The sequence below is a fragment of the Osmerus eperlanus genome, chromosome 11 (assembly GCF_963692335.1).
Source record: "Osmerus eperlanus chromosome 11, fOsmEpe2.1, whole genome shotgun sequence".
Classification (NCBI taxonomy): domain Eukaryota; kingdom Metazoa; phylum Chordata; class Actinopteri; order Osmeriformes; family Osmeridae; genus Osmerus; species Osmerus eperlanus.
The window spans coordinates 18,094,525-18,112,614 of NC_085028.1; the positions used below are offsets into that span (position 1 = coordinate 18,094,525).

Here is an 18,090-nt window from a genome sequence, read left to right on the forward strand (position 1 = left end):
CACACACACACACACACACTTTAACACACAGACACACACACACTCAGACAGTCACCTGGCTCTCCACCAGCATGGCCATGTCTAGGAACATGTGGTGCAGCTCCCTGATGCTGCTCTCCAGCTTGATGATCTCTGTGTGCCTCGTCTCTATCTCACTCAGAGCCTGCTCCCCGAGGGAGTCCATTACAATCTGAGGAGGGAGGGGGGGAGGGGGGAGGGAGGGGGAGGGAGAGACCAGCAAGAGGGAGGAGGAAGAAAGTTACAAAGAGAGAAAGAGTAGGACAAGGAGAGAGAGAGAGAGAGAGAGAGAGGAGAGAGAGGGGAGGATGAGAGTGTAACTCACTCCTGAGGTGAAGATCGCTTGGTTGTTGCTCTCCAACATGCTCTCTAACTCCTCGTTGGTGGTTTCTCCCGGCTACACACACATGCACACACACACACACACACACACACACACACACACACCACACACACAATCAGAAGCACTGATGGCACACACAGAGTATGTGTTCACTATGTAAAGGCATCCCATTAATGTTGTCCAACACACACTGGCAGAAAGATTACTGATATTGTGTGTAAACTCATCCTCCACTGGTCTGTGGAGATCCATCAACTAGTGTCAGGAGCTTTCCCTCCCTCTCCCTCTCCCTCTCCTCTCTCTCTCTCTCTCTCTTCTCTTCCTCTCCCTCTCCCTCTCCCTCCTCCCTCCCTCCCTCCCTCAGCCTCCCATAGATCACGGATCTCCAGCTGTCTCATGAGCGTCCCTTGCAGCGCTCCTCGGTAGTCAGACTGCGTGGCGGTGTACTCTGACATCACCTCCACAAACTCCGAGACAGCGTGGAGTGCTGCAGGGACACACACAGACCACGTCAGCAGGACCTCACTTCCTGTCTACACAGTAAAATAAAGATGTCATGATGAGAGAGACGAGAGGAGGAGGGAGGAATGAAGTATGTCATTAGATCTCGTCTTTTCTTACACTTTTTATCACTCCCGACCTCACCCCCAACCCCTCTCCCTCCCTCCCTCCCTCCCTCCCTTCCCTCACCCCACTACCACCCCCACCCCTCCTCACCGCCCACTAACCTCTCACTTCATCTCCCCCACTACCCGCTCTCACCTCCCCTATCCCTCCTCACCCCCCATCCGACTACCCCCTCTCCTCCCTTCCTCACCCCCCACTACCCCTCTCCCTCCCTTCCTCACCGCCCCACTACCCCTCTCCCTCCCTCCCCCCCCTCCTCCCCCCCTCCTCCCCTCCCTTCCTCACCCCCCACTACCCCCCACCCCCCTCCCTTCCTCACCCCCCACTACCCCTCTCCCTCCCTCCCCTCCCTCACCCCCCACTACCCCCCTCCCTCCCTCCCTCCCTCCTTCCTCACCCCCCACCCCCCTCCCTTCCTCACCCCCCACTACCCCTCTCCCTCCCTCTCCCCTCCCTCCCTCACCCCCCACTACCCCTCTCCCTCCCTTCCTCACCCCCCCCACTACCCTCTCCCTCCCTCCCCCCTCCTCCCCCCCCTCCCCCCCCCCCCCTCCCCTCCCCTCCCTCCCTCCTCTCCCTTCCTCACCCCCCACTACCCCCCACCCCCCTCCCTTCCTCACCCCCCACTACCCCTCTCCCTCCCTCCCCTCCCTCCATCACCCCCCACTACCCCCTCTCCCCTCCCTTCCTCACCCCCCACTACCCCTCTCCCTCCCCTCCCTCCCTTCCTCACCCCCCCACCTACCCCCCACCCCCCTCCCTTCCTCCACCCCCCACTAACCCTCTCCCTCCCTCCCTCACCCCCCACTACCCCTCTCCCTCCCTTCCTCACCCCCCACTACCCTCTCCCTCCCTCCCCCCCCTCCTCCCTCCCCCCCCTCCTCACCTGTGTCTTGCGTATCCTCAGGTGTGCAGAAGATTGGCTCTGACCCTCTTCCTGCTCGATGCTCTGCTGGATACCTGGGGACACACACACACTCAGACCACCTGACAAGTGTGTGTGAGTGTGAATGTGTGTGTGTAGCGTACCTCAAATTAAATGCACCAACAACCTCACCTTCATTTAATTTAAATGTCAAATCTTTAGATGTATTGGTTGGATGTGAAAAGTGCTTCTCAACAACATGACCTACCTTGCCTTTAAAGAGAGTGAATAACAAGATGTTAAGTTACTCAGAAGCACAAAGAACTACATCTTTCCTCCATGTATGTTGCTGAGCATGTTCCAGGTCAGTAAGTACCTCGGCACTTCCTCCTAACGTTCCCTAATCCTGGCACTCTGTGCCTCTCTCCGTCTGTCTTTATCTATCTCTCCATCTCTCTCTCTCTCATCTGTCTTTATCTATCTCTCCATCTCCATCTGTCTTTATCTATCTCTCCATCTCTCTCTCTCCATCTGTCTTTATCTATCTCTCCATCTCTCTCTCTCCGTCTGTCTTTATCTATCTCTCCATCTCTCTCTCTCCATCTGTCTATCTATCTCTCCATCTCCATCTGTCTTTATCTATCTCTCCATCTCTCTCTCTCCATCTGTCTTTATCTATCTCTCCATCTCTCTCTCTCCGTCTGTCTTTATCTATCTCTCCATCTCTCTCTCTCCATCTGTCTTTATCTATCTCTCCATCTCCATCTGTCTTTATCTATCTCTCCATCTCTCTCTCTCCGTCTGTCTTTATCTATCTCTCCATCTCTCTCTCTCCATCTGTCTTTATCTATCTCTCCATCTCCATCTGTCTTTATCTATCTCTCCATCTCTCTCTCTCCATCAGTCTTTATCTATCTCTCCATCTCCATCTGTCTTTATCTATCTCTCCATCTCTCTCTCTCCATCTGTCTTTATCTATCTCTCCATCTCTCTCCTCTCCATCTGTCTTTATCTATCTCTCCATCTCTCTCTCCATCTGTCTTTATCTATCTCTCTATCTCCATCTGTCTTTATCTATCTCTCCATCTCTCTCTCTCCATCTGTCTTTATCTATCTCTCCATCTCTCTCCCCCAGCCAGACCTCCCTGTGTCAGGAGGACCACTGCACTGTGGAGCCAGGATCCACACAGTACGCACACACATCCAATAGCACTTTTACATTCATAGTTATATTTCATTTAAATCAGCATTGTCATACACAGACCTGAATTCGAGTGATGGGGGAGAAAGAGAGAGAGAGAGATGGCATAGGAGTGCACACGTAGAGAGGTAAATACAGATGAAGGGAGATAGATAGAGATAAATAAAGACAGATGGAGAGAGAGAGAGATAGATAAAGACAGATGGAGAGAGAGACAGAGAGAGAGATAGATAAAGACAGATGGAGAGAGAGAGAGAGAGATAGCGTGGTCCACTCACTCTTTAACTTGGAGCGTACTTTATTGGCAAACTTCTTTATATCCGCTATCAGGTCCTCCAGCTCTACCTTCGTCTCTGGAGCAGGAGAGAGAGAGCAGGAGAGAGCAGGAGAGAGCAGGAGAGAGAGAGGAGAAGAGAGAGAGGGGAGGAGAGAGAGAGAGAGATAGAGAGAGAGAAGGAGGAGAAAGGAGGAGGAGGATGTGATCCTTTCCTGTTAGCCTTGGGGATAGTGAACACTGTACTGCCCATGCTGTCCACACATTCTGAACTCATCACAGCCTCATTACAGGAGCAGCACTGCTGTATGCTGGGAGATTCAGGCTTATTGGATCACAGTTAAGAGTGAGACAGAGAGAGACAGAGAGCGAGACAGAGAGAGAGACAGAGAGAGACAGAGCGAGACAGAGAGAGAGACAGAGCGAGACAGAGAGAGACAGAGAGCGAGACAGAGAGAGAGACAGGGAGAGACAGAGCGAGACAGAGAGAGACAGGAGAGACAGAGCGAGACAGAGCGAGACAGAGAGAGACAGAGCGAGACAGAGAGAGACAGAGAGAGACAGATAGAGCGACAGATAGACAGAAGATGAAAGTACTCTTAGGGGAGCGACACACAGCCCCCCTATCTGGACGATTTCTTAACCCTTGTGTTATCTTCGGGTCATTCTGACCCATCAGTCATTGTGACCCACCGTCGTATTGCGACAGATTTACCGCATACAAAGACAAAGTGAAGCCTTTTCTTTTAACCGTTGGGCTGTCTCAGACCCCCCACATTGCGAAGGTTAAAAGAAAATTATTTTAATTTGTTTTTGTATTGGGTAAAATTGGGTAAACACAACGATGGTTCGTTATGAACCTTTGGGTCATGTGACCCGAAGGCAGCACGAGGGTTAAAGAGTGCCATGAAATGAAGGAAAACCTGAGTGTAGTCTGACCAGCCTTGAAGTGTTGCCTTCTATTTGTAATATGTTTTGTCCATTTCACTGTAGCTATTACCCTTTTGTTGTTTTTGTTTTGATATGGTTCTGATTTTGATTTTTTGTTGTCACTGTGTCTTGCAAAGTGTTGTTTTCTGTTCTTGACGCTTTGTTGTTGCCACATGTTCCGGACAATACTGGCTGTCGTTCCTTATGTTGTTGATGTATGGTTTGTCTATTGTTGTGCCTCTAGCTTTGGCGATACGGTTGTAATGACTGTCATGCTAATAAAGCTGAATTGAATTGACAGAGAGACAGAGAGCGACAGGGAGAGAGAGAGACAGAGATAGACAGAGATAGAGAGACAGAGATAGAGAGACAGAAAGAGAGACAGAGAGAGAGACAGAGAGAGACAGAGATCCAAACAGAGAGACAGACACAGTTGTTGGAATGTATTTATTGTGTGTTTGCTTAGTATATTGATCGTCAGAGTCCTTGGTGGGGTTAGGGTCCAAGCACACACCACACACTCATGTAACAGTGAGAACGCCAACCCTAACCAGCTCCAGTCTGGACACACACACACAAATTTGACACTACGCCTTGAAGCTGTGAAATGCTCTAAATTAGGAGCAAAACTTCCTCAGAGGTGATGAGAAAACACACGCTCACAATGTGAAACAGGGAGGGAGTCACACACATACACACTCTCTCTCACACACACACACACTCTCTCTCTCTCTCACACACACACTCTCTCTCTCGCTCTCTCTCTCACACCACTCTCTCTCTCTCTCTCTCTCTCACACACACACACTCTCTCACATACTCTCTCGCGCACTCTCTCTCTCTCTCTCTCTCTCTCTCTCTCTCTCTCTCTCTATCTCTCTCTCTCTCCTCTCTCTCTCTCTCTCTCTCTCTCTCACACACACACTCTCTCTCACATACTCTCTCTCACACACTCTCTCTCACACACACACACACTTTCTCAAGCACATACACACTCTTTCTCACACACATACACACTCTTTCTCACACACATACACACTCTCTCTCTCACACACACACACACACACACACACTCTCTCTCACACACACAAACACTCTCTCTCACACACACACACACACACACACACACAGACACACACCACTCTCTCTCTCTCACACACACACACACACACACACTCTCTCTCACACACACACACTGGGGGAAGGATTCATGCAGATTCATTCATCATTACAGAAATAGTAACACTGTCAGTAACAGAATGATAATATAAACATCAGAGGAAGTGAGAGCGAGATGTTGCCAGTTCGTAAACACTCTCAGTACTTTGTTATCTTGTGAATCACCACAGTGACTGTGGGAGGAAACAGCGGCTATCTTGCATTTTTTTTTGAATTGGGTAAAATTGGGTAAACACAACAATGGTTCGTTATGAACCTTTGGGTCATGTGACCCGAAGGCAGCACAAGGGTAAGACATTAATACAAAGTATTAGTAGACATGCAGCGCATTCGCCAGGAATCCTTTTTGACACAGACAATTTAGAACATCTCCCTCATATGTCCATGGGTGATCAGGAATGTCTCTATTCTCAGTCATGCGGACATCGCTAACTCCCTCTGTCTCATCCAAATTTACCTTTTTTTTTTAATATATATTTGTTCAACCTTTTGAAACTTTTTTTATCAAACCCAATTTTGTAAATATGTTCTCTATACTTTTTCTTGAAAATATTTTTTCTAAATGTTTTTTTTTTCCTTTCTGTTTCAACCTTTCTAAACTTTTTTTCTACACAACACAACACAAAAAGGTTTCTAGTTAAGTACTTAATCTACTTAAGTACAGTAACGAAGTATTTGTACTTTGTTACTTCCCATCTCTGCAGTTCACCCAGGGTAAAGACAGGCAAGTTTACCAGCCAACATGAACACTGTTTCATTATTCACACAGAAGACAAGGCCATGTGAGAGTGTGTGTGTGAGAGTGTGTGTGGGTGAGAGTGAGACACACACACACTCACCGCTATCTTTAGAGATACACTAGATATTTATTTACGATATTTATAGATAAGAGACAGACACTTACTTACTCACACTTTTAACTCACTCTCTAACCCTCCCTCCCTCTCTCACCCTCATCAGGGTTGGGTGAGGCCAGGATAGCGCTGTTTTTCCTCTTCACCTCCTCCACCTTCTCAGCCAGGCAGTCAATACACACCTGGATCTCCTCCACCTGGGGGGGAAGCAGAGAGGAGAGGAGAGAAGGAATGAGAAGAGGAGTATAGAGGAAAGAGAGAGAGGGAAGGAGAGAAGGAGAAACAGAAGGGCAAAAATTTATCTTCTAAATAAGTTAAGAAGAAACTACCCTCTACCCTCCCTCCCATCCCAGCTAGTTGAGGGGGTTATTTGCATCGTTAGAATGTCCTGTTTAATCAGTATGACTGATTTTGCTTTCTAGCTCTCTCCTTCTCTCCTTCTCTCCTTCTCTCCTTCTCTCCTTCTCTCCTTCTCTCCTTCTCTCCTTTTCTCCTCCCTCCCTCCCTCCCCTTTGTGGATGTCTGCCTCGCAGCCCCTCCTCATCCACCAGACTGCATGTACCTGTCAGGGTTTTACATCAGAAGTTCCTGCCACATCTGACATTTACTCACTTAGCAGATGCCTGTTACCAAAGGGACATGAGGCTGAGAAGATGACAATGAGAGGAAGGTAAAAGGAGAGTGAGGAGGAGAAGAAGAAAGGAGAGGAGGAGAGGAATGAAAGGAGATAAGTGGAAGGGAAGGAGAGGAGGAGGAGAATGAGAGGAGGAGAGAAGATCTCACCTGTTCGAAGAATTGTTCCATGAAGGCCTTGTCCATCCCCATCCCCACCACAACCACCTCCTCCTCCTCTTCCTCCTTCCCCTGTCACACACACACACACACACACACACATACACACACACACAGGTGAAGAGTAACAAGCTATGCCACTAGAACAGTTTAGCTGATATTTAATCAGGACCTAGGGACAGACAATGAACACTTAGCCTTATACATCCATGTACCTGTAGCGCCAGAGCCTTCTGCAGCTGGTAATTGGCTGCTTTAGTATTAGTATTTAAGTGTCTGTTTGTGGGTTGTCCGGTGCTAAGTCTTGATCTTGTTTTCGAGTTCAGCCCGAGCCTTGTTAAGAATACGTCTACTGTTACTGACCTGAGCTAGTTGTCTTACTCCGTTTTGGATCTCCTGTATTGCCTTGTCTACTGTATAAATGGGGGTCAGATGGCTGAATGGTGAAAATGACGTTGTGTCCTTGGGCAAGGCACTTCACCCTACTTGCCTCGGGGGGAATGTCCCTGTACTTACTGTAAGTCGCTCTGGATAAGAGCGTCTGCTAAATGACTAAATGTAAATGTAATAAATCTGCGCTCTGCGCTTGGATCCAACCCTGTCTGGTACATCCTTACAGTACCGCACACACTCACATACACAATTCAATCTCTTTTGCTTCATAATCTCTTAATGATAGCAGGAGATTCAGTATATGTATTCACCTAAATCAAAAGATGACTGCTGTATAAACAGAGGGTCCTAGTCACCGTTACAGACAGAGGATGTCAGACAAACACGACTACGAAACACAACACGAAACACGACTTCTCCAGGAGAGCCGTTATCCTGTCAGGGCTGTGGAGGAGAGAGCTTCTCTAACACCACTCCTACTCTCCCCCTCCACCACTCTCCCCCTCCACCACTCTCCCCCAGCCTCCTCTCTACTCCTCCAACTTCCCAACCCCCCGCCTCCCACCCAGGGGGAGAGAGAGAGAGAGAGAAAGAGAGAGAAAATGAGCTCACATGGGAACTGAGTATGGAGGAAGATGGTCATTATCATACAGTAGAATGTTGCTTTATGAGTGTGTAAGGGTACATACTGGTACTTAGTTTAAAAGGAAACAGCGCTCTGAGACACACACACACACACCTGCCAGGGCTCAGGTGGTTACACAGCATAAACCCCTCTTGTTGATTCTGGAGAAGAGGAGGGAGGAGGGGGAGAGGCTGGGGGAGCGATGAGGAGGAGAGGGAGGAGGGGGAGAGGCTGGGGAAGTGATGAGGAGGAGAGGGAGAGGCTGGGGGAGCGATGGGGAGGAGAGGGATTGAAGTGTGTCCCCGGTTCCAGATCAAATAGAACCTCACTACAGCAGAATTAAGAAGTATTCAGACTGTGGTGTCTTTGGCAGAGAACATAGTTTAGGGGGGGAAACATGTGCTACAGCTTGCTGCCAACATCACCTCTCCCACTCACTCTTCAAGTATATAACAAGCCACCCGCGTCAATGAAGAGCTAGCTTTTCGTTGGCATAGCTGGTAGTGGTCGTGCTTGGTAAGTCATAGGTGGCGTGTTCGAGACCAACGAGGGGCGAACATCAGCCCGCATACCTCTGACGGAGCGTGTCCAAGTCTGTTACACTGGCCTACATCCCGACTTACCATAACTGGTGTTCAAGTTTACGGTGAGCAAATCAGTAAGCGCGTGGACGTATTTGACCTCACATGAGATCACCGTATTAACTTTCACTTTTATAGTATTATGGATAACCCGTAGTGACTGGATGTTTACTGGCAAATATCCGACAAGTTACCATGAACGATGGTACGTTTGAATGAAAACACAGAATATTTTTGCATATTTTCTCAACTGTTGCTCAGCTTGGCACTAACAGTCCACCTCATCCGCAATTATTCTATTAAGACGAGGATGGTAAGAGAATTAGCAAACATTTGAGAGGTCGCTTGCTTTGAAAAAGCAGAATAGTTTAGCCTTTAAAACACTACTCACCTGTCTTAGTTCGTGCGTGCGATCTTTCATGATTATGATCTGGAAACCTCGGCGGTCCGCGCGGGGATACCTGTGTCTTGTGATATAAGACCAAGTTCTTCTTTGATTTATAATATTTTTCTCAGCAATAAATTCAATGAAAGGGCGGCGACGCGAGGTTGTAGAGCGCGCGTCTATCGGCTTGATCGCGAGCTGCAGATCTACCCTGGGTAGAGGGGGGACAGTTGGGTGACGCGCATGGAATGTGAGGCGACAGCATAAGTCAACGACGCAGATACACATATTTATATAGCCTAGTTTTAATAAAATAAATTACCCTGTGATTAGGATAATCACTCCGTTTTTCATTGGAGAATCGTTTTAACGCCCAAATTAGTCGCGGTGGTGTTTTGTGTGACAATGACCTCTGTCGGTAAAAAGCAAAGTACTCGATACCTTAACCCACACCGTTGCATCCCGAGCTTGATGTGTAACTACACAACCACACGTCAGCCCTGTCCTACTCGTCAGATGTGAAACAGCTTTCTGGTGATAAGACGTGGGTTCCTGCTTGCGCTTCTTGTAACGCTCCGTGAAAAATTGCCACGCTGGCGACGTTATTGTAGCATGGTAGTGTTATATTGCGTTCACCATACATGCGAGATGTGGTTACTTTACAAATAGGCTTGTAAACACAGGCCGTCCCTTGACTCTGACCACCGAAACACTGAGGATCTCTGCACTTCTGATCCTTGATCTTCTCCTGTAGCTACTCTCTAAATGCAGTATTTGTGTTTAGATTGGGATAAATGAATACAATGTCAACCTTTTGGCTACTGTTCTGGGAATAAGGAACAAACACATGAGCATCTTATTCAGGCATTTATATAAAACAAGAAACTTCCAACAGTGAGATTAAATAAGATTTGCAGCCTAAAATGCTCCACTTGAGAGAATATGATGTAGTTCTCAGACAGAAGCTCTCTCAGAGCTGTGGGCCTCCCGCCTGGTTTCCGCCTGGTTGAACAGAGAACCTTGTGGTCTGGAGTCACTTCATCAGTTCATTTCCAGTCAGAAAGATCCAACATGGTCCAGTATGAGAGGAGGGTCCAGCACTGTGCAGCCCCAGGCAGGACAGCCCTCCTCCCCATCACACAGGGAGAGGGGGGGGGGGGGGGGGGGGGGGGGGGGGGGGGGAGAGACGTGACCACGCCTTCAGAAGTGAGGTCTCCTCTGGCGACCTGTGTACTTGGTGTCAGCACGCACCTCCCTAAAGGAGAGGGGGGAGAGAAAGAGTGGGGAGAGAAGGGGAGACAAGAAGAGGGGGATAAGGAGAGGGGGGAGAGAAGGAGAGAAGGAGGGGGGAGAGAAGGAGGGGGGGAGAGAGAAGGAGGGGGGAGAGAAGGAGGGGGGAGAGAGAAGGAGGGGGGAGAGAGAAGGAGGGGAGAGAAGGAGGGGGGAGAGAAAGAGGGGAGAGAAGGAGGGGGGAGAGAGAAGGAGAGGGGAGAGAGAAGGAGAGGGGAGAGAGAAGGAGAGACAGAAGGAGGAGAGAGAAGGAGAGGGGAGAGAAGGAGGGGGGGAGAAGGAGAGGGGAGAGAAGGAGGGGGGAGAGAGAAGGAGAGGGGAGAGAGGAGGGGGAGAGAGAAGGAGGGGGGGAGAGAAAAAATACATTAAATACATCTGTGTCATCAAGCCCCCTCTGTGAACCAATGGGGAGATTCGGCTCGTCTGAGACGCTGTGGGTGTCATTCTGTCCGGTAACAGCCAGACGGGAAGTACACACAGCCAGACAGGAAGTACACACCTTCCCTGTCTTCTTCTCCTCTCCTTCTTCTCCAGGATCCAGTCTTTCCCTTTCTTGGCAGACTTGCCCTTCATGTTTCTGAAGCGGGATCTTTACAAAGAAGGGAGGGAAATAAATAAAAAATGAGAACAGGTGTTTTTAGACAATACGTACAGATATGGACAGATAAACAGGAAGGAATTCAGGCAAGTCGGTCCTCTTTCCTGCGGGTGGAAGAGGAACGACTGGTCACCTTGCTGGAGGGTCATGTGATACGCTGTGTGTCTGAGGGCGGAAAATCAGCCAGCCTTGTTTTTCCAGTCAGGCAGAACGACGGCCACTCATGTTTCTGTGGGTCCTTCAGTCTCGCCAGGGCAGGAGGGAGGAGCCTGCCTGACCAAAGACCAGGGGGGAGGAGCCTGCCTGACGAGGGGGGAGGAGCCTGCCTGACCAGAGACCAGGGGGGAGGAGCCTGTAGTATTCAAGAATTGCGGGTGCACCAACTACTTAAGCATGAATCATCGTTTTCCCTTTGGGTCAGTGTTACAGGAACATCTGGTTAAGCAACAACATGTGCTAAGCCTGACAGTTAGCCTGCGCCGGACCAGGTTAGTTTCGCAGCATAAGTTGCCATAGTAACTGAATTTGAACTACATTAAACTGGCTTTATGGAACCGAATCCACTGGAAATGAGTCTGACTAACTGACATAAGCCTGGCTTATTCGATAAACTCACTTTATGGAACAGGTCTCAGTCTGCTCCACAAACTTCTATAACCACTACACAATGATGTCTAAAAGGGATCTTGAGGCCACTGCTGTAGAGGCTCTGCTGTAGAGGCTGTGCTGTAGAGGCTCTGCTGTAGAGGCTCTGCTGTAGAGGCTCTGCTGTAGAGGCTGTGCTGTAGAGGCTGTGCTGTAGAGGCTCTGCTGTAGAGGGCTCTGCTGTAGAGGGCTCTGCTGTAGAGGCTCTGCTGTAGAGGGCTCTGCTGTAGAGGGCTCTGCTGTAGAGGCTCTGCTGTAGAGGCTCTGCTGTAGAGGCTCTGCTGTAGAGGGCTCTGCTGTAGAGGGCTCTGCTGTAGAGGCTCTGCTGTAGAGGCTCTGCTGTAGAGGCTGTGCTGTAGAGGCTGTGCTGTAGAGGCTGTGCTGTAGAGGCTGTGCTGTAGAGGCTGTGCTGTAGAGGCTCTGCTGTAGAGGCTCTGCTGTAGAGGCTGTGCTGTAGAGGCTCTGCTGTAGAGGGCTCTGCTGTAGAGGCTCTGCTGTAGAGGGCTCTGCTGTAGAGGCTGTGCTGTAGAGGCTGTGCTGTAGAGGCTCTGCTGTAGAGGCTGTGCTGTAGAGGCTCTGCTGTAGAGGCTCTGCTGTAGAGGGCTCTGCTGTAGAGGGCTCTGCTGTAGAGGCTCTGCTGTAGAGGCTGTGCTGTAGAGGCTCTGCTGTAGAGGCTGTGCTGTAGAGGCTCTGCTGTAGAGGCTGTGCTGTAGAGGCTCTGCTGTAGAGGCTCTGCTGTAGAGGCTGTGCTGTAGAGGCTCTGCTGTAGAGGCTCTGCTGTAGAGGCTCTGCTGTAGAGGCTGTGCTGTAGAGGCTGTGCTGTAGAGGCTGTGCTGTAGAGGCTCTGCTGTAGAGGCTGTGCTGTAGAGGCTGTGCTGTAGAGGCTGTGCTGTAGAGGCTGTGCTGTAGAGGCTGTGCTGTAGAGGCTGTGTACCTACCTCTGTCCTGTGAACTGGACCTGACTGGGGACTCCTCTGTCGACCGTCTCTGAGCCCAGACCCTGAAACACACAGCAGGTTTAACCCAGAGCTCGTTACACCAGACAGGCTGAACTTCACCATGAAAACACATCAGTTATTAATTTTCCATTTGGTTGAATGTAATAATGTGCCTGTGAGGCACAACATTTCATTCCACGGTGTGTCTGTATTACTGCTCATAGTGTGGTGACAAAAGAAAACTAACTAAACTACAGATTGTTTCCCTACCTTGGGAAGGACCCCGGACACGCCAGCAAACAGACACAGGAAGAACCTGGAAGAAAACACACACACACACACACACACACACACACGTCACCCCAGAGCCTCACTCAACACTCCTAGCTGCTGTGTGGGGGTGAACAGGGGAACACACTCACTTCTTGGCCTTGGAGCTGTTGGGGTAGTCCACCACCATGCCTCCGCTGAAGCCTGCCTTCATGGCCTGGGAGGTGATCAGCTCCAGCTGAGGACAGAAACCTCTGATCAGGAGACAACACAGCGCTGCTGCCGTGACAACACAGCCCTGCCGCCGTAACAACCACATAGGCTGTACTTTATATATTGTATATTTGTATGTCGCTTTGGCTGAGCGTATCAGCTGAGTGGAAATGCTACTTGGTCTGGTACCTGTTCAGAGTTCTCAGGATAGAGCTGGAAGACAGCTCGGGCTCCTCTGGCCTGAAACAAAAACTCAGGAGATGAGAACATCCAACAGAGAGATAAATGCTGTAATCAACAGCTAAACAGAGACAGAGAGAGGCATGGAGACAGGGAATGAGATGAAGGTAGAGAGATGGACAGATGCAGAAAGTGGAATGGAGAGGTAAAGGATGGAGACAGAGAAAAAGAAAGACAGAGAGTTAGAGACAGAGAGATGGAGGTAGAGAGAGGGCTGGAGAGAGCCCAGCTCACCAGGGAGGAGACAGAGAGATGGAGGTAGAGAGAGGGCTGGAGAGAGCCCAGCTCACCAGGGAGGAGACAGAGAGATGGAGGTAGAGAGAGGGCTGGAGAGAGCCCAGCTCACCAGGGAGGAGACAGAGAGATGGAGGTAGAGAGAGGGCTGGAGAGAGCCCAGCTCACCAGGGAGGAGTAAAGGGTGCTGAAGAAGGTGTACATCCTCCTGGGAGGGCTGTGGGTCTTCTTGTCAGCGTTGCAGAGCCACTGCAGGGCCGATATACTGCAGGAGGGAAACACTGGATTACAATTATTTCTACAGCATCTTTCCTGGTCCCTCACACACTCCCCAAGGAAGATTCACAGAGGAACAACACAAGAACATGGAAAATAAGTAGGCCAAAGGAGACGCCAGGTATCTCATAGTTGATCAGGACTGAAATGTTTAATGCTCCTGTAGTACCATGTCATTTGCATTTTTCATTTCCCTTTTGTTGGCGTTGAGACACACAACAGAACAGGGAAATTAAATAGCAAACATGACAAGTGGCTAGGCGTTTATGCATTACATTCACAGTTTTAGACGTTTTCAGACGTTTAAAGGAATTTCATTTATCAACTGAGAATGTCATCATTTGAAAATGCCATTCATTATTTGAGAACATCATGCATCATTAGAGCATTTTATTTTTTCATTGGAGAAGACTTTAATTCTTTTGAATACTTTCCACCCGTGGACAAACCCACCCGTGGCTTCAGTCCAACCCCAGTGTCTGGTTGAGGTCGGAGTCGTCTCACCTGATGCAGCCGTCGAACGTTCCCGGTCTGAAGGGCATCCCCTCGCCCATGTCCCCCAGCAACAGGTCTCCCTCCACCTCTCTCTCCAGCGCTACATCTGGATCACAAACACACCACCATCACTTCACCTTCCAGACTGACTAGATTAGATATTAGATGATTATTTATTTAGCTCTGATCCAAAGCCACATGCTTGATCTTGAAGCTGGACTACAAGCCTCCACCATGAACAACGGCTCTTAGGGTCTGTCTGGTCATAACTCACCCAACACGGCTGTGATTATGTCATAACTCACCCAACATGGCTGTGCTGATGTCCACGCCCACCCAGAAGTGCCCCTCCTCTGACAGGAAGTCTCCGCTGAGCCCTGAGCCACATCTGCAGGGACCCACATACCACTGATCGCAACCACATTTACATAATTCATATCATTCAGCACCGACCCCACACCTAGCCCACCTACCCGACATCTAGCAGGTAGCACGGCTGGTCCTCGGGTAGGTTGAGCAGCTCCACGGCTCTCTCGGACATCTGGCTCTGGATCTCGATCATCCGAGAACTGGAAAACATCGAACACGGAGGTGTAGAAGATGCTTCTTCATACACATCTCATGCTAATACACGTATGAACACACCTGAACGCCCTGAACATATGCTTAGCGCGTCAATTATTTATCCACATGAACGGACATTACAAACTTTTACGTCAGGAGGATGCAGCTAAAGCCTAATTGTTTTCGATACCCGGAATTGTTTACTTACTTTTGAGAGTATTTCTTGGCCTCCTCTTCGTTGTAGTACTGCAAAGTAAAATAAAATACAGAACACATTATTTCTTAACTGCATTTCGACTTTTGCTGTCATCGTTTGAACATTATAGCAAACATTTGCTAAGCTAATTACCTACTGGTTTGAGCTCAAACTAGCTAGCTATAAATACAAACAATCATTGCTAGTATAGTAACAAGCTAGTCAATTGCGAAACAATATGAGGTCGAACAAACGATATAAAATGTGCTACATACCACTTCAGGCGGGGCCATGTGTTCAGGACGTCGACCACTCGAGGACATGATTCTTTTAGATAATCTAAAACCCTAGAAAGTGAATTTTAAACCCCAACGTGTTAAATATTGCTACGTCCTGCTGTACAGTGTAGGGAACTACCCACATGTCATAGACCGTTACGTCATATTCCTGAGTCGGCGGGGGACAGTCGATTTAAAAAGACAGACACACCGACGAAAGAAAATCGTTTTTGAGCTCATTCATTCAACGTTAACTGTATAAAAAAACACGACACCATAAATGCTAAAACCTTGAATTTTACGTGTAAACTCTTTCGCAACTTTCAATCCTCCCCATATTAGATAAATTAATACGATTGTTTACACCAAAACAGTTTTCATGACAGTTTCCGGTTCAGTAGTTCTCCCGTTGGCTCGGAGAAAATATAACCGGATGCTGTTGCTTTCTCCTCCTGGCCCCTGTTCATTCTCGATGGCCACCATATTATCTAAGGAAAATGGCTGAGGTCAGTCGGAGATTAGGAAGTGTAGCGTACCGCCTTTCAGCTTTGAAAAACTCTCCAAGTCATTCATTCTCCAACGCCGAATGCCACGGAACGGCTTCCGCTACCTCGATCGCTTGGACCTGTAACTCTGAGGTAGTAGCAGGTCAGAGGATATGCGAATGTCAGCCGGTGTCAAGGGACACTCTGCCCGGTACCGGAGAACTTGATACCAGGAACTTTAAAGACTGTGTTCTGCCGGACAAGGATGGGAAGCACTGTAACGGGATACTTTGTCGACGCAAAGGTAACAACGGTGACGTGTACGCAACCTGTCTGTCTCATAAGGCACGTGTCACATCTTGTGATTTCTGTTCATTGGACTCGGATGCTAAATCTCTAATCTCATTAAGTACTCAGGTGAGTGAGTATGCATCACACCTGTACAGAGGGTGCAGCATGTTGCCTGTCCCGCGGTTGAAGGTGTGGAGGATGGTGTCCTGGGAGGACAGAAGTGTTGTCATGGTTAAAGTTCACCCTGAAACTTTCGGGTCGTCTCCGCAGCGGAGAGCATTCAGCACCGTCATCTTCACAGTAACGGGCCCGGGCTCAGGGCTGAGGCTGGCCTTGCCGCGCCCTCATCCCGCAGTCCCAGCAGCCGTCCCCAGGAGAGCTTACAGCCGCGGGAGTAAGGACGGTGACCCGGACCTCCTTCCACTGTACCGCAGCAGGACGGTGTACTATGACCTCCTAAGAGTGACTCCCAGCGCCACGCAGTCTCAGATTAAGACAGCGTACTTCAAACAATCCTTCCTTCACCACCCGGACAAGAACCCTGGTAGCGAGGTGGCAGTGCTGCGCTTCTCCGAGATCAGCGAGGCGTACAGCATTCTGGGGAGCGTGGCGCTGCGGAGGAAGTATGACCGCGGCATCCTCAGCCAGGCGGATGTCCAGGGCGCCGGTAGACCATCCGCCAAGGAAACCATGGCAACCAGCAGAGGTGGCCAGCAGCAGCAACGGGAGCATGCGACCAGGAGCTTCTCCCGCGCGGGTGGGAAGCCCATCTTTGACTTTGACGCCTTTTACCAAGCTCACTACGGGGAGCAGCTGGAGAGAGAGAAGCAGGCGAGGGAGAGGAGGGAGAGGCAGGAGAGAGCGCAGAAGCATGACGTGGCTAACTGGAAGGTGGGGAAGATGCTGGAGATGACAGTGATGATGCTGCTGGCCACGGGAGGCTGCGTCCTGTTCAGCCTCAGGTCGTGAGGAGATGACAGTGATGATGCTGCTGGCCACGGGAGGCTGCGTCCTGTTCAGCCTCAGGTCGTGAGGAGGACTGGGAACACAAGGCACTCCTGAGCAGGAGCCGTTACAGTATTTGCTGAACGAGAGCTCGCAGGTTAGAATCCCTGGTGCTGCGGGGGAAGAGTTGTGCTTTCTGGCTTCTGTGGAGTCCTGTTGTCCAGAGTCCAATACGTAGGCACTGTTAGTCACTTTAGTCCTATAGGAAGTTAGGATAGACTGTACTCCTACTATTTACCTAAACATACATAGAAAGCACCTGTTTTACTTCTATGTTTCATTATTATATAATTATATATTTATGAACAGGATTATTTAAACCAGGTATAGTGTACCTGTATGGAGTAATCAAAATGTTAACTAAAGATGGCCTTAAAGCAGCTAATTGTCTGAGGTACAGAACAGTTTTTCCAGAGATTACAACCAGATATTCAGACAATATGTCATATAAATATATAAAGAGTGCCTTGGTTTCCCATTCCTGGAAGGCAGGTGGTTATGTATGGAAACTCTCCAGAAGGTAACAAGCCCTCCTCATGACCCTTTGAGTGGTTGGACACCAGTACAGGAAGAATAAAGACCGCTTCTATATCCCAACATGCCAACAGAACAGGTGTTTTGATTTGTCTGATACGGTTGTGATATCCTGCATGCATAATAGGCCTACAGCAAGCACAAGTTCCACTCATGCAATCATTAATATTATGTAAAGCAATAACGGTATTAATTTAGATGTTTTTATCCAAAGCAATATGGAGGGGTCAGATGGCTGAGCGGTTAGGGAGTCGGGCTATTAATCAGAAGGTTGTTGGTTCGATTCCCAGCCGTGCCAAATGAAGTTGTGTCCTTGGGCAAGGCACTTCACCCTACTTGCCTGTACTTACTGTAAGTCGCTCTGGATAAGAACGTCTGCTAAATGTAAATGTAAAATGCAACCGTGACAAGGAGGGTGACTATGCCTTCCAGTCCACTAGGGAGCGCTGTACTCCACCTCATCATGCTGCC

At 49.2% G+C, this 18,090-nt stretch overlaps 2 protein-coding genes and 1 pseudogene across 3 annotated transcripts; 1 reads left to right on the forward strand and 2 right to left on the reverse strand.

Moving 5' to 3' along the window:
* The window catches only part of LOC134028921 (syntaxin-1A-like), an 8,348-nt pseudogene extending 1,202 nt beyond the window's left edge, over positions 1-7,146 (reverse strand).
* Positions 7,147-9,921: 2,775 nt separating this feature from the next.
* bud23 (BUD23 rRNA methyltransferase and ribosome maturation factor) lies at positions 9,922-15,484 on the reverse strand. Its single transcript, XM_062473878.1, has 12 exons — positions 15,302-15,484; positions 15,039-15,076; positions 14,740-14,835; positions 14,572-14,654; positions 14,276-14,372; positions 13,664-13,760; positions 13,211-13,261; positions 12,961-13,046; positions 12,809-12,854; positions 12,539-12,600; positions 10,857-10,946; positions 9,922-10,322 (listed from the first exon to the last, which is right to left on the reverse strand). Exons 1-12 carry the CDS (start codon positions 15,347-15,349, stop codon positions 10,268-10,270), a joined length of 849 nt encoding a protein of 282 aa, XP_062329862.1. The 5' UTR covers positions 15,350-15,484; the 3' UTR covers positions 9,922-10,267.
* A 239-nt stretch (positions 15,485-15,723) lies between these two features.
* dnajc30b (DnaJ (Hsp40) homolog, subfamily C, member 30b) lies at positions 15,724-17,695 on the forward strand. 2 transcript variants are annotated; one of them, XM_062473876.1, is made up of 2 exons: positions 15,724-17,042; positions 17,107-17,695. In XM_062473876.1, exons 1-2 carry the CDS (start codon positions 15,802-15,804, stop codon positions 17,111-17,113), a joined length of 1,248 nt encoding a protein of 415 aa, XP_062329860.1. In that variant the 5' UTR covers positions 15,724-15,801; the 3' UTR covers positions 17,114-17,695. The 2 variants fall into 2 exon arrangements, with proteins under 2 accessions (XP_062329860.1, XP_062329861.1); XM_062473877.1 differs by lacking the exon at positions 17,107-17,695 and having other exon boundaries at positions 15,724-17,049.
* The last annotated feature ends 395 nt before the right edge of the window (positions 17,696-18,090 follow it).

Coding starts and splice junctions, on each gene's coding strand:
- bud23 (XM_062473878.1), bottom strand. CDS start 15,349: ATGTCCTCGAGTGGTCGACGTCCTGAACACATGGCCCCGCCTGAAGTG. Junction 15,077..15,301: donor ACATGGCCCCGCCTGAAGTG/GTATGTAGCACA, acceptor TTTACTTTGCAG/TACTACAACGAAGAGGAGGC. Junction 14,836..15,038: donor GCCAAGAAATACTCTCAAAA/GTAAGTAAACAA, acceptor GATGTTTTCCAG/TTCTCGGATGATCGAGATCC.
- dnajc30b (XM_062473876.1), top strand. CDS start 15,802: ATGGCTGAGGTCAGTCGGAGATTAGGAAGTGTAGCGTACCGCCTTTCA.